General features: G+C 43.8%; 1 protein-coding gene across 2 annotated transcripts in view; it reads left to right on the top strand.

Annotated features, from left to right (window-relative positions):
- Nucleotides 1–16,067, top strand: part of LOC144781709 (cytochrome P450 2F3-like) — a 970,074-nt gene that overhangs the window by 776,748 nt on the left and 177,259 nt on the right. For both annotated transcript variants that reach the window (XM_078660683.1, XM_078660684.1), the window contains one exon: nucleotides 8,030–8,281. In XM_078660683.1, coding sequence (XP_078516809.1) covers nucleotides 8,105–8,281 — 177 coding nt within the window. In that variant the 5' untranslated portion in view covers nucleotides 8,030–8,104. The remainder of the gene's footprint in view (nucleotides 1–8,029; nucleotides 8,282–16,067) is intronic.

Consider the following 16,067-nt stretch of genomic DNA (forward strand, 5'->3'; position numbering starts at 1 on the left):
GCACATCTTCCACAGAGCCTCCGCGGCCATCGCCCCCGAACTAGCACGTACCATCAACTCCTCCATGGCATCGGGCACTTGCCCAGGGGACTGGAAGCACACAAAAGTGAATCTCCTCCTCAAAAAAACCATCGGCCGACCCAGCTGACCTCAAGAACTACAAACCTATCTCCCTCCTCCCTTTCACAGCCAAAGTCACAGAAAGGCTAGTAAACACCCAGTTGACAACATTTATAGAAGATAACTGCATCCTGGACCCCTCCCAATCCGGGTTCCGGTGTAACCACAGCCTCTCAGCTGCATTCGACACTGTCTCACACCGCACACTAACTACCAGGCTCCGTGATGCGGGAATTGAGGGCGACGCCCTCAACTGGATCCGATCCGGTCATACTCCCCCCTTTCTCCCCAAACCCACCGACATCATTTGCGGAGTCCCCCAAGGATCCTATCTGAGCCCTACTCTGTTCAACATATATATGGCCCTTATCGCCGCCATCGTCAGACAGCACGGACTCAGCATCGTGTCCTACGCAGACGACAACCAGCTCATTCTCTCCCTCACCAGCAACCCCGAAGACACCAGACTCAGCTTCCAGGAAGGAATTACAATCGTGGCCAGATGGATGATAGACAGCTGCCTCAAACTCAACTCCGAAAAGACAGAGTTGCTCATCTTCGGGCCCCGCCCGTCCGCTTGGAACGACCCCTGGTTGCCTCCCGCCATTGAACCCCCCCACCCCAATGGATCACGCTCGCAACCTTGGCATAATCCTCGACTCCACCTTCTCCATGAAGCGTCAAATCAATGCCATCTCCTCCACCAGTTTCAACTGCCTCCGGATCCTACGCAAAACTTTCAAGTGGATCCCCCTGGACTGCAAAAAGACCGTCACACACGCGCTCATCACCAGCCGTCTCGACTACGGCAACTCACTCTACGCCGGAATCAACAAAGCCCTACTACGCAAACTCCAAACCATCCAAAACATGTCCGCCAGGCTCATCCTAGGGTTACCGCACCACAAGCACATAACTCCACACCTGCGAGAACTCCACTGGCTTCCCGTGGAGAAGAGAGTTACCTACAAACTACTCACGCACGCCTTCAAATCCCTCAACAACATTGGACCCAAATACCTCAACAACCGAATGAGTTTCCACGCTCCCAAAAGGAACCTCCACTCAGCCGACCTCGCATTGGCAGAGGTCCCCGCGTTTGCCGGAGCTAGGGCTTTATCTTACACCGCAGCCATAGCTTGGAATTCTCTCCCATTGGACATAAGACACTCTCCAACCCTGCAAACCTTCAAATGGGCAACTAAGACCTGGCTTTTCGACTGACCGGAGAAGCCCCCCACCCTCTTTCCCTTCCCCAGTGCCTTGAGACACGCACGGGTGAGTAGCACGCTTTACCAACCCCTGATTGATTGATAGCTAATAGGGGATTTACCGAATGCCAGAAACTGACAATATCTGGGAACGCCCAAAGCATGTGCCTAAGGTCAGCTGACAGCATGCGGCATCTAGGGCAGACCCATTCAGCCGATGAGAACATATGGTTTATTTGAGAAGGTGTGAGGTAAGCCCTATGAAGAATCATAAATTGAATGTTCTTACATCACCCATTTCTAGATATAACATGAGGAGATCCAAGTGCTAGCATCCATTCAGTGCATTGTTGGGGGGCACCCTAAATCCTCCTCCCATTCCTGATGGAGTTGTCTCAGAGAGATTCCAGTGTGATCTCTAATGGCACTGTAAAACAACATGATTAGGTGCCAACCTGTTCCCAAGGTGTGTAGCTCATGCATCACCTCATGTGTTGGTGGCTCTGTGGCTCTGTGTCCATCACACCCAACAGCACCCTAAGGGCTCCTAATAATTGCTCATGTAGTAGAAATTGTGTTGGAGGAATGCCATTTTCCTGACATTTCTGATGATCAAATGTAAGCAAGTTGTCATTCTGAACCAAATCCCCCACTACATCATTGGAATGCTCATAACAGGTTGCTAATTGATCAGCAGTAGAGAGTCCTGGTATACATTGTAAAGATGTGGCTGGAGAGTAATGGATTGTGCTCTTTAAAAGCTGAAAGACTTGTGCCGAGCACTTGTGAGCTATCCACACATGTAGGGTCCATGAATGAAGCAGCTTAATATTAGGATGAAGAATTTGTTGCATCACATGAAGGGCAAGGGGCCATCCCCGTAGTGCTTTCAAAAAGATTACCAGATAGCCATCTGATTATCCATTAAGCCTCGAAGGATGGTGCGCCCAGTCTTCCACTTTCCACTGGTAACTGAATCTTATTTAGGGCCACCCTACGTCACCCGTTGTCCTAGAGTAAATCTCCCAATGCCCGGTCTAAGTCATGAAAGAATCATCGCTTAGGAAATACTGGGACATTAACAAAGGAATATTGTAGACAGGGAAGGACAATCATTTATATTTTTTGTTTAATCTTTTTATTGACATTTGGGATACAGCGGTCTTCTTTTGCTGGGTACATTGCCCATTTAACTATTCCTCAATCAGCTATGATCAAGTAAAGCAACACGATCCGTATATTGAAACGAACAAAAACATAGGAATTGTAATGTTTATAATGAGAATAAACAATCGCCTTCGTCTTCTCCTGTTACATTAACTCTAGAATATCCTCTGTTCTTTGCTCATCTTTACTACTCTGTCATTACATTATCCCAAGTGTAATTTGTAGATCAATATGTATATTTAACCAACAATGACTTAAACTACCACAGGTTACATCAGTAATCGAAGGCATCCCCCATGTACATACCATGCGCATATATAAAGTGTCATTTGGATTATTTATTCCTAGTTCAGAACATATCCCATTCCACTAAAGTGTCACTAGTTTAGCACTAGCCTTCCCATCCCAACCTCATCCATTGTCCGGCCCTAACCCTAACATTCCCCCGGCCCATCCCGCTGCGTGGTTGAGCTATTAGGATCAAGTTGTATCATGTGTTGAATGCCGTGAGGATTGTGTCCCAGCTTTCCGACAGCGGGAACTTTCGCAGCCCTAGAGTGTCCTCCCTCCTGAGGGACGCACCCTCAGCTACTGCCCAGTTCAGCATAGGACGGGCCCACGCTAAAAAGGCAGCAGGCTCCCCTGCCTTCCAATGCCTTCTGAGGAGTCTTTTAGCCACCGCATAACCGAGAGCAATAAACCGGTATGTGGCCCTGTGTGTTTTGCCCTGGGCAATCGATCCCTGAAAACATGACTCACAGGAGCGCAGAAGATGCCTATCAGTGCACCCCTCCAGGTGCTCAATCACAGCATCCCAAAATTGCTGAAGCTTATGGCAGGACCAGAGCATATGTAAAATGTCCGCATTCAAGTGAGTGCAACTGGGACAGTGGGCATCCATCCAATGGAAATAGCGATTGATCTTTTCCGTGGTGAGATATGCTCGGTGAATTATATAATATTGTATCAATTGGAACCTCGCATTCCGCGGGACTTATGTTGGACTCTCTAATACCCTATTCCATTCTACCTCTGTGAATGCACGATTAATATCCCGCTCCCATCTCTCTCGTTATGGGGCCAGGTTTATTGCAGGATGCTGCTGCAGGGCTTCTGCAAACCATCAGATTAGGTGTCTACTGTTCCCCATTACATGAATGTATTGAATTATCATTGTTTTTTGGAAGTTCCTGCAAAATGTCACCTCATTGCCCGCGTAATACCCTAATCTAGGACGTGTGTAGAAGAAAGTATCCGGGGTGTATACTCTCTTCCTGGGCCAAAGTGTTAAATGGTATCAATCCATCATCATTATATAAGTCCACAAGAGTGTGCATTCCCGCCGCTTGCCATTCCCCCAAGTCAGTAAGGGTGGTATATCCTGCACCCTGGGCAGTCCCACCAGGGGCAGCATAGGCGCATACGTCTTTGTTTGTCTGGTAAGATAAAAAGCCCAGCGGTAACACCTGTATGCTACCTGTGGCAACAGTAGAAGGGATTTATTCTGACTGTGGCAGAAATGAAAGACAGCCAGAACAGTGTGTGTTGTCATGGGAACCCCTCCTCCTCCAGTATCCGATAGGGGCCTACCTTCTGCCCACCGGGCCACGCACTGCAGCTGGGATGCGAGCTAATAATGTTCTAGGTTTGGCACCGACAGCTCTCACTGCCCCGTCGGGAGATACAGCTTTGCAATTGCCACTCTGCACCCAGAGGTGTTCCATATAAGTCCTCGCAACATTCGTTCTAATGGCTTAAAGAAGGAGGGTTGCAGATATATCAGCAGATTTACGAAGTAATATAACAGTCAGGGCAGCACCACCATCTTGACCAAGGAGACTCTACAAGCTACTGAGATGGCCAGCGTTTTCCAGAAGGCCATCTGTGTAGACAAAGCTGTGACTGCTCTGGTGAGGTTGCCATCCAAGAGATCCTGATCACTATGGTATATCCGCATACCCAAATAACGGAACACCGAGGGCTGCCACTCTATGACTATGTCACTAACAGCAAACATCGGATTGGGAGTAGTAGACCTGACGGGAACAAACAGGATTTGTCCCAGTTGACTTGTAGGCCCGAGAGGTGAACAAATTGGTCAAGCAGATTGGGTGTAATCTCCTACATTTTTTATATATAGCAGGAGATTATCCATGAATAGGGATATTGCATGAATCGAGTCACCCATACTTATACCGCAGTGTTCCACGGATGCTCGAATAGCTAATGCCAATGGTTCCAGAGCCAAGGCAAACAGGAGAGGGGAGAAAGGGCAGCCTTATCGAGTGCCTCTTCAGACTGGTATGGGACCTGACAGCAGCTGGCCCTCTCACACCTTCACCACCGGCCCCTGATATAGCAGTCTAATCAGGTAGACTAAAAATGGCCAAAATTCATATTGAGGCACCACATTAAAGATGTAAGGCTACTCCACCGTATCAGAAGCTTTTTCCAGGCCCAGCACCATATAACCAGACCTGGCCAAGTAAGTGGAGCATATTTTATAATACCGAACAGGCACCGTAGATTCAGGGATGTAGATTGATCCAGGACAAAGCCGTTCTGTTCATCATGGATCAGCTGGGGCAACACTTCCACCAGTCTTGCCCTAATATATCAGCCAATACTTTGCACTCTACATTCAGTCGTGCCAGTGGGCAGTATGAGCCTAATCTGGTAGGGTCTCTGTCCGGTTTTAAAAGAGTGATCAAGGCGGTCTCACACGTTGAGGTTGTCATCTTTGACTCCTGTATTGCTTCCTCAAACATCCACAACAGGTTGGGGACTAGTAGGTCTGCATAGGTTTCTTAAATTTCAGTTGGGAAACCGTCCTGTCCCAGAACCTTTCTCAGATGCTAAAGCTTTATTGGCACCTTGGATCTCCTCAACTGTTATCGGATCGTTGAGTTCAGCACGCTGGTCAGGAGTGGGCTGCGGGAAGGGGAGCTTGTCTAGGAACCTGGCCATATCTTCCTCCATTGCCTCCGAGGTGGATGGATACAGCAGTGTAAAATGAGAGACTAAGTCATTGTGTATCTCATGTTGGGTGTAGTGTATTTTCCCCTCCAAGGAGTATAGTGCAGTGATAGGGCTGCACGACTGATCATGCTTTATCAGCCATGCAAGCATAGCTCCTAACTTATCCGCCTTCACAGGGAAGGACAATCATTTATGAAAGGCCTATCCTACCCACCAGGGTCAACAGCAATCGTTCCCAAAACCATATTTAAGTTTTAAGGGTTGCAAATGCCGGCTGTTAGTTACCAACACATAGGCCTTGTTGAGAGTGATAAAGGTGAACCCCAAGATAATGGTCTGCACCGGTCTCACATGTCAATGGCTCTCAAGCCTAACTGAGTTACCTGAGTCGGAGGATCACGGCTAAGCTGCAAAACAAATGATTTCTCCCAGTTCACCCGTAGTCCCACCATTTCTTGAAAATCATGGAAGACCGCCAAAATGGGGGCGATTTCAGTTGATGCATCCCACAAAGATAGCAGTACCTTGTCTGCGTACAGGGACACCACATGCATTTCTCAGGTCCTGAAGGATGCCTCATTGTATCCCCGCTAAATGAAGTCTCTGTGATAGGGGCTTCATGGCAAGTGTAAATTAGATTGGTGAGAGAAGACACCCATGTTATGTTTCACGCCCTATGGTAAAAGGCTTCAAAATCAACCTTACTATGCGTACTCAAGAAGTAGGGTTTGTGTATAATACCATTGCATAAGCTAAGAGAAGCCACCCCAAATCCATGGCCCTCAGTACATCGAATAAGTAGTCCCAAGATAAGGAATCAAAGGCCATTTCAATGTCTAGTATCAGACAAGCTGCTAGAGGGTAGCTCAGAGAGGCCTGATCCATAACATGAAAAAAGCACCTGATGTTATTAGATGTGTTGCGTCCTGGGACAAATTCATTTTGATCCGGATGGATCAGCATAGATAACAACTGCACATAGCGTTTCACTAACACCTTACCGAGGATTTTATAATCTGCCCCTATTATAGCTATAGGTCTATATGAGGAGAGCAGAGTGGAGTCTCTGCCAGGTGTGAAGGAGGGAACGAGAAGAGACTAATAGAGAGAAGCTGGAAGAGAATGTGTGGTAAGGGCTTCATTGTAAATGTAATCCAATTTTGGCGCAAGAAACGTTGAGAAACAATCATAGTATTCTAACAGTAAACCATCTAAACCAGGAGTCTTATTTCGGGAAAGTATATGTATAGCATTCTTCACTTCCTCTATAGTGATTAGCCAGTCAAGTTCCTTACATGTGATAATGGTAATAACGGGTAAGGCTAAGCGATCAAGAACCGCTTGTGATATGTAAATTTGAATTTGGGTTTGTAGGGCCGATCCACCATCCTGTGTAGTCTCTATAATTGGCGGAGTCTGCACCTCTTGATTAACCAGCCATGCAAGCATGTGCCCAGGCCTGTCACCTGTCCCATGAACTCAAGCGGTATATTCTGCATCATTATAAAATTGGAGGTGTTCTAGCAGTGAGGCGTCAAATGCTTTCGAGTCACCTAGGGTGCAACGGGTTAATGCATCTGAAGAGCGAGGATTATCCAGGTTTTTTACTTCCTCTTCAGTGGTCCTCAAGTCCCGGGCAAGCTTTCTAAGAACCCCAGATATAATTTTCATGGAAAAGACCCTGGTTACCACCTTAGAATAGTCCCATTCTATAGCGCGACTTGCAGCGGTGGCATGATTTTCCACAAAGTAACAGTTGATATGTGTACGCTGCTCTTCACAAAAGACTGCGCCAGATAATGTGTCCTTTGAAAGTCGTTACATAGGGTACATGCGGCATACCCCACCTAATAACTACGATGTGACCAGAATGACCAGATGTCACCTGCCCAATGTAGACACAGTGTGCCAATCGCAAGATAAAATCTGAGGAGCAAAGAAAACAGTCTAGTTAAACATATAGATCATGGGGGCAGGGAAGTTAGAGTATAGACGCAGATGTGGATTGCGAGTGCTCCACACATCAAGAAGGGACCATTGCTGAGACCACTGACTACATTGTCTCAAATGCTGACAAGCCAGCGCAATGGAAAGTGGTGGGTGGGATCGATCAAGAGAAAGATCTAGAACGCCATTATAGTACCTTTTTATATGTGATGCTAGCCATTCATGTTTCTGATATGGATTTCGACGTTTGTTTGTGTCATACATTATGAGACTATTGGCTTATAAATGAATATATTCGGATATATGCATCCAAATCTTGCTCATCTATAATAAACGATTTGAGTGGACTTCCAGACTAAACAAGCAGTTTTGTGTAAATACAAATATATCACCACGAGAGCAGGACTACATGAACTGTGTTTATGCTGATTATGAACACACACCATTCATAAGTCAATGTCAACATTTCTCACCCTGTGCATAGAGGCCATTCAATCAGACTGCATTACCAAGGGTTTACATATCTTCTTATAGAGCCGAACTGAACAGCAATGTAAAGATTCAACAACATTTCATGTGCTAATATTTTACTTATTTGTCCCCAGCTAAACCGTCTCATTTTCAATTTGTGACTGTATATTGAATAACAAGAGACAAACACGCCAATACCTGTCACCAGAATGGATTTCAGCAGTACGACCATACTTTTGTTCGTGTTTGCCATCACCTTTCTGATACTTACCTATGTGAAAATGCTGGCAGAAAAAAGGGAATTGCCACCAGGCCCGATGCCCCTACCGCTGGTTGGCAATCTGTTACAGCTGAAGCTCGGGGACATCGTTCGATCGCTAATGTCGGTAAGTTTGTTTGCTTCATTATTTTTTTTCTAGCTATATATCAGTGCTGGCTAGATGTGGCACATGTATTGGTAGTCAAGCATACCTGCTCGACGGATGTAATCTGTTTGAAATTTGACTCATAACTGCTTCCCCATCCACGTCCATCACCCTAAAATCGGAAAGGCACTTAGTTTGCATGATTATGAATGAAAATGTTGGATAAAAATTGCTCAAAATTGTACACACCTAAAAAATGCAACAGTGGCATTTCAGTCTAAAAGATAATGCATAAAAACACAAGACGCGCAAACAGCAGCTGTGGTGATTTTGTTGTTCTTGTGACCTCTATACCAAACGTGTTGTACATATTAAACTTCATATGTGCAATCAGATGGGAGGGGAGCACATTGAACTTTGTATCATTTATTGCCCGGATGTCCTGAATATGTAAACTACCCGTTGTTTTACTGTGTCCTTCATCGCACCCATCACCATTGCTGTATATACCACTTCACTTGTCACTTGCGCCGTCACAAACGTAAGTAGCACTTGTGCACAGTATCTTGTTGGTTACATGTCATTTAATGTAATGCAGTGCTACCCTCCCATGTGCTTGTACACATGAAGTTTAATATGTCCAACATGTTTGAAGTGACTCAAGTACAAGTACAAGTAATTTACTATGTTGATTATTTAAAATCTTACAATATTACACATCAAAAGGAGAAACAGTAAAAAGCTATATTCATATAAAAACAATTTACAATGACATTGCATCAGCTTTGTAGTCAGTTAAATATTTACAGTTGGTACAACTCCTAGTTTCCTTTTAACTATTATTAGGAATTTTACAAAATTAGCATTTAAAATGATATCATTCGAGATTAGGCACTTAATCAGGGCCTGCCTACATGTCCTTATGCCTCGTGCCTTGAAAAGAACCCTAAGCAGTGCTTTTCTCTCTTGCAGGAGTTCAGGGCAGGTACACAGAAGATGAAGAATATCCTCCTCACCGTTCTTGCACAGTCTACATTGCGTTAGGGTTACCGATCTCTCCCACGGTGGAAGGTGACACAGGCCTGGCATTATTCCAAATCTGGCTTTAAGGAACACCTGTTTGTTTTTTCCGTCCAAGGTGTTACCAGATATTGTTGAATTTCCTTCTTTTTATAACCGTTTATTGTCGCCCAGGCGTGTTTTCTCTTTGTAAGGGAAGCTTTATCGTTTAGGATAGATAGGTGGTTTGTGGTTTTGTTAATTATTTTCTTAAACGATGTCTTGGTTATATACGGTGGCAATCAGGCTTATATTATTTTCCCATATCGGCATGACCGCAAAATCCTTTATTGCTTTCCTAAGATAGAGCGCTGCAGTAGAATTGGTGTAGTTATTTAATTTTCTCCATAACAGATGCGATATTTCATTATGGTGGTCATTTTTTATTTGATTCCATACTTTTATAAAGTGGCCCTGCCTTGCATATTGTTGATTGGGGAGTCCAAATTCCAACCTTACTTGGGCAGGGGATGCATTTGCTGGAAGATGGAATATGGCCCGATGTGCTCTAGTTATGATTTTATTCAGAGTTTCGGTGTCCGTACCCATTACCGCTTCACTACCGTATGTGATAGTGGGTAGTAGTCTTGCACCAATAATGCTCAGAAGAGGGCCGTAGGTTAGGCTGGAAAGTGACTTCTGCACAATTCTGAATGCTGCAGTTAATGCATTCGCTTTTCTTTGCATATCCCTTTTTTGTAATTGTAAGTTGCCCTTTGCATCAAATAACACACCCAGATATTTATATACATCTACTTGTTCTAGCTCGGTCTTATCCATGAACCATTTGCTCTTATATCTTATTTTATTGATTTTGGTAACAACCATGATCTTAGTTTTTGTCTCATTTATGACCATCCCGTTATCCTTCGAGTACATGTGGGTCCGCCTAATTAGACGCTGTAGTCCCACTTTAGTGTGGCTCAGAAGTATGACGTTGTCTGCGTACAGCAGGTTCGTGAGACGCTTATCAGCTAGTTTCGGGGGATGCGCATTTTCCTCGTCCAGTATTATAGTTAGGTCGGCGAGAAACAAATTAAAGAGGAGGGGGGGCTAGAACGCAGCTTTGTTTTAGGCCTTCGTTTGCTGGAATCTCCTTAGATATTGTTCTGCCATCCCCCATCCTCACACTCACCCATGTGTCTGTATACAAGAGGCGAATCAGTTTCAAAAGAGGAGGTGGAATTTTCATTTTTTCAAGTTTTTTCCAAAGTAAGTTCCTATTCACAAAGTCAAATGCAGATTTAAAATCTATAAAACATAGATACAGTGGTTGCTTCAGTCTGATTGACTTGTCCATAAGTAGGGCGAGAACCATTATGTTTGTTGACGTTCAAAGGGCGTGTATGAAGCCTGTATGGTTAAGGGGCAATTTCTTCGTTTCTGTCACCCATTCCGATAGTTTGATCAGCAAAATTCTTGCAAACAACTTTGCATCCGTGTCTTGCAAGGTGATCAGCTTATAATTTTCTGCAAGTGCCCAGTTTCCTTTTTTTAAAATTGGAGTTATTAGGGATCCTTGCCAAGACTTGGGTACGGTTCCTGTTAGGATGACTTCTACATATAATTTCACTAGGACCGTCGCCCATAATTCTGGGTTTTCTCTCAAGAGTGCAAACGGTATCCCATTTGGTCCGGGCCCACCGTTCTTCTGTTTTTTTATAGATTTAATTATCTCTTCTTTTTCTATGGGTATTGGCGTATCCCAATCATTCTCATGAGCGGAAGATTCCATATCGTAGTCATTTTTGCACCCATATCGCATTTCCGGTTAAATTGACTGTATGTTGTCGTGATTTAGATGTTTCCTCAGGAAAATCTCCCAATCCTGCTCGGTTAGCGGAGATGAGACTACTTGCTTGTTAGATCTGGCAAGACAATTGATAATTTTCCAGAAATCTCTTGGATTCTTCTGCTTACTGGCATGCAATACTTTTGCCCAGGTCGCCTGTTCTGCTTTCATTTTTTCACCCCATATTAGCTTCTTCAAATTTTGATTTAATAGCTTCAAGTTTTCCAGGTTTTCTGCTTTTACCCCCGGTTTCTTCATTGACCTAATAGTCCTATTTCGCTCTTTCTTCAGTTTCGTTATAGTATATGGCAGATTTAAATAGTGTTCCTTATCCCTGTTTGGTTCTTTCCCCATTCGCTTCTTCTTTGTTTTTGTATGACATTGCGTACTGATCAGCATCCCTGTGAAGTTTTCCCATTGCTCTATCACTGATTCTAGTGCAGTGTCTTTGAAGCATACTTCCGCAAGCCTATCCACCTGTTTATTCGTTTCGTCTTTGTTAACAACATTCCAAAACAGTTTTTTATAGTTAGTTGTTCCAACATGCCCTTGGACAGTCTGATAAACCTTGTTTGTATTTGTTCCAATGTTCATTACAATAATTTGCTGTGTGTGGTCGCTTTCGTTTACTTTCTTTAGTTGGTACGAGGTAATGTTGTGAAACATAAATAATGGGGACATGGTGTAATCAATCCTGGAGTGTGCGTTATACCCAAAGTAACTATATGCTGGTGGCACATCCGTTTTTATTCTACCGTTAAGGATTCAAAGTCCCATAGCCTCAGTGTCCTTTACAAATTTTGTCCCCATTCTGTTCTTATTGGAGTCATTTTCTTTCCCTATATCCTGTTCTGGAATTAGCCATTGGTGATTTTGCGATTGCGTAGTATCATCTCTTGTGTGAGGTGACATAAGATTGAGGTTAAAGTCCCCAGTAATCATAAAGTCGGCTAGGGGATCCTCCAATATTTTGTTGATTAGAACATTGTTCAAGGTTCCACATATTGTTTCCCTACTTCGGTTATTAGGCAGTATATATACAGTAATTAGGTATAACGTTTTAGATTTTTGGTTAGTTATTTTATAGTTTAATTTGACTATAAGGATGTTCGTGCTTTCTACCTGTACTTGCTCGTGGTGTGCCTGAAACGTATTAGAGATAAATATTGCCTGACCCCCACTGGCTCGCCCGAACCTTTGTTCTTTCTTTACGGGTTCATAGTAGCCGGAGTATCCATGTAACAAGAATGGGTTGGTTTCTCATGTTTCTTGTAGTACTATAATCTGGAAACTTCCCACTAGAGAATCTATCTGTGCATTATGGATCTTGCCTCTCAACCCATTAATGTTCCACGAACACATTCTTATTATATTTCTGTCATTACTTATTGTTCCTAGTTTTGATGGACTACCATATCATTGCTTATAGTTGCTATGTAGTGCTACATTAATCAATTTTTCATTTATTTCTAAATTCCTGTCTATGATGTTTTGCGAAAGGTTACAAACATTTTTTGTGGGCGATCTACCAAGTGCATTTTTTAGGACAGAGACGATCTGTGTGTCAACTTTTTCCAGTGTTGTTTCATCCCCAATAAAAGGAGTAGGATAGACCTCTGGGATTTGTTTGGTTAGTTCAATGCCCCAGGTTTTGAATGTCATTCGCTCGTTCATGATCTGTTCAGATATTTTTGGCGATATTAGTGTGATTAGCGTCGGAGTCTGGTTACTATTTATCCCCTCCACAAACTCAACAGAAATAATGTCCTGACTTACAATGTTAGTCAGTGCTGGTGTTGATGAGGAATCATTTTTTGGGTTGAGTTGATAGGGCTCCTTCCATTCGTTTTGTGAGGGTTAGTTGCTTGTTGTTCTTTCTTCTTCTTTCTGGATTGTGTCCCGTATGACAACCTGCAGCTGATTATCTGGGGTCCTATTGTCCACTTGGGCTTCTTGTTCTATATCATCACTCATTGTTGGGATTTGGATTTCTTTTACATTGAGTCACGTTGTTTGCTTTGGACAAGTTGTTGATTTGTTGCCAAAGATAGGAAAATAGTTGTTTCTCCCTTTCGTTGTATCCTCTGAGGTTATTGATATATGGTTGTCGTCTGTCTTCCTTGTATCAGTCGGTTTCAGTTTTTCCTTTTTTCCTGCTTTCCGGAGCTCTTTCCTTTGACGTTTTGACATCGTCGAGAAACCATCTAATTCAGTAGTATTGTGGATTCCTTCCTCTTGACTAGTGTTACACGTAATTTCATTTCCCAGTGGATCCATAGCTTGGTAGGTTGGAAGATTATCGATTTCACCTTGTGGTTGTGTTGACTGTTTTAATTCAATGCTTTTAGGGCTGTCAACCCCATTCCCTGTTTCGTTTTTGTTCTTTTCCTTTGTAATAGCATTATCAGTATTAACTTTCACCTTACTGATTTGGATATTCCTTTTAGTGTCTTCTATTATGCTTGTTAGAACTGCCGGTAGTACTGCTAGTTTGTCCATAATAGGTACATAAATACAATCAGAAGTTGTTTTTTCGTTTTCGGTCTGTGCTCTGATTATCAGATCGTTTAGCTGGGCAAGTTTGTTATCAATTCTCGCCACATTATTTGCCATCATTTTTAGGAGGTCAATTTGCATATCCATTTTATTTGATTGGTACTGGAGCGCTTCTAGTGTGAGAGTAGAGGTTTGGTAGAAGATATCTCATGGTATCCCTGCTTCATGGTGTTTTATTCCCGATTCTGTGTTGTGAGCCATTGCATCCTTAGAGTGTGCGATAAACTGAGGGTTTTTTGTTCCACCATATTTTTGTCAGTGATAGATGAAGGTAAATCCTTTTTTTCCAGAGGTCCTTCAAAATCATCCCCCAGCGTCTTGGTTTCTTTTATTGTTTCATTGAGCATGATTTTGTTGTTATCGCTCCCCCGGTCAATCCTCTCGTGATTATGATAAGTTTCAAATACCTCAGGGAGTACACACCACCGTTTATTGATTTCAACGTTATTTTCAATGGGGTACCTTGGTGGCGCTTGCTCCACCCTGTCTCCATAATATTTTTGATTCGTTTCGGAAGTTTGTGAGTGCAGATTATTAGGGGTAGACTTATCATCATTAGCCCTTGCGTTTACCTTTGCGTCTATATGCAACTTTGTATTGCATATTTGCGACTCTTTTGGGGGTTCTTGCTTAATTGACCGTTGCAGTTGGTCTCCCATCAGTATTTCAAGGTCAACACATTGGTTTTCCTCACAGTTTAGTTCTATTTGTTCCATTTGCTGACTGATTTGGGTCGTGTTACTACTATTAGGATTCATGGGGGTCTTTAATTTGTCCTTGTTTGACTCTGAATTCATTGATATCAGAGCTCCGGTTGGATCCGTCAGAAATTGGAACTTAGCCGGTATTTTACCGGATTTCTCGAACATGCGTGCGATCGGGGAGATAAGTGACTGGGTCATTACAGGTGCGTTAGTTATTAATTGTTTTGATGCCGTGGATTGCTGCATTCTTATTGCGCGTTTTGTTGTTGTGCCTGCAGTCGTTTCTCTTCCTGATCTCATGTAATTTGCTTTATTATAATTTGTGGGCTCTTTTTGGCTCTTTGTGGCTGGGTGAAAATTAGTTTTCGTGAGTGATACTCCAAAGCACACGCTGCTACTCCCCTCTTGCGCTGCTACTACCTGGGGGCTCAGATCCGCACAGGCCGCAGAATCCACACAACCTCCCAAGCCTGTCTGCTCCTTTCGTACTCCTTTCTTGCGCTGCCGTGTAACCACTTCCTACACAAACATAGTGCGCAGGGAGTTTGGAGCAGCTGCCGTCAGGGAGGGGGGTGAATGCGGTATTGCGGAAATGCGGTGTCGGGCAGAGCCAGAGGCAATGGGGTGGCTTTGTCCAACAAAGTTAACTTTCTACACAGGTAGAATGCAGGTTCAGTGCAGAGGTGCATACGTGCACGTCAGGTAAGGTCAAGGAAGGTTCGGTGAGAGTTAAACAGCGTGCAGCTTGTAGTTTTGTTAATATTTAAGTTTAAGTTAAGGTAGCTCTACGATTATTAGGGCTTACTGTTCCAATCCAGTGCTCGATAGTTATCCTCCTTGTGCCTTGAGGCTTTGGCGACTTTAGCAGCTCCAGGCACCGCTACTTTGGGAGGGCTTGTGCAGGAGGTTGCGGTGTCTCTCGTACACCCTGCAGATGGTCACCTCCTTGCACCTCCTCACAGCACCCTCGCAGGCAAAAGCTCCTCTCGTCCTCCTCTCGTCCTCCTCTCGTGCTCTCCACTAACAGAAAGCTAACAGAAAACAGAAAGCCACTCGGCCGCTCAGCAGGCACTTCCAAGGCACATCCAATAACGGCAGTCTAACACCTGAGGGTGAGCGAACTGGAGTATTTTCAGCTTTATCAGTGGGTACTGTGATAATGAACACAGGGGTATATTACCAACAACTAGCGATAATTTTTGTCTCTAACTTGTTTAGAGACAAAAATTATAGCCGCAAATCGGCGATTTTTATCGCAGATAAACCTTGCTATTAGCAAGGTTTATCGCAAATGCGATAAAAAACGGCCGCAATGCATGAATATCGCTGAAAAGTCAGCGATATTCATGCATTATCGAGCAAATGCTCTTAGCCATGTTATCCACCTCCCATTGGATAACATGGCTAAGAACTGCTCAGGGCAGGTGTTAGCTTTTGGAGATATTCGCGCTTAGCGCGAATATCTCCAAAAGTTGGTAATAGGAGATAGCGATGTTAGCGACTGTTTCCAGTGGCTAACATCTTGGCACGCCCACTTTGCATGTCATTAGTGATAAATATCACTGACATGCAAAGTGGGGCCCATGATGGTCGCTATCTCCTATTAGCTGTCGCTAACTGGTGTTAGCGACAGCTTGGTAATAGGGAGATAATTTTATCTCCGCTTTCTTGGCTTTTAAAGCCAAAAAAGCGGAGA

Source organism: Lissotriton helveticus, chromosome 9 (genome assembly GCF_964261635.1).
Source record: "Lissotriton helveticus chromosome 9, aLisHel1.1, whole genome shotgun sequence".
Lineage (NCBI taxonomy): Eukaryota > Metazoa > Chordata > Amphibia > Caudata > Salamandridae > Lissotriton > Lissotriton helveticus.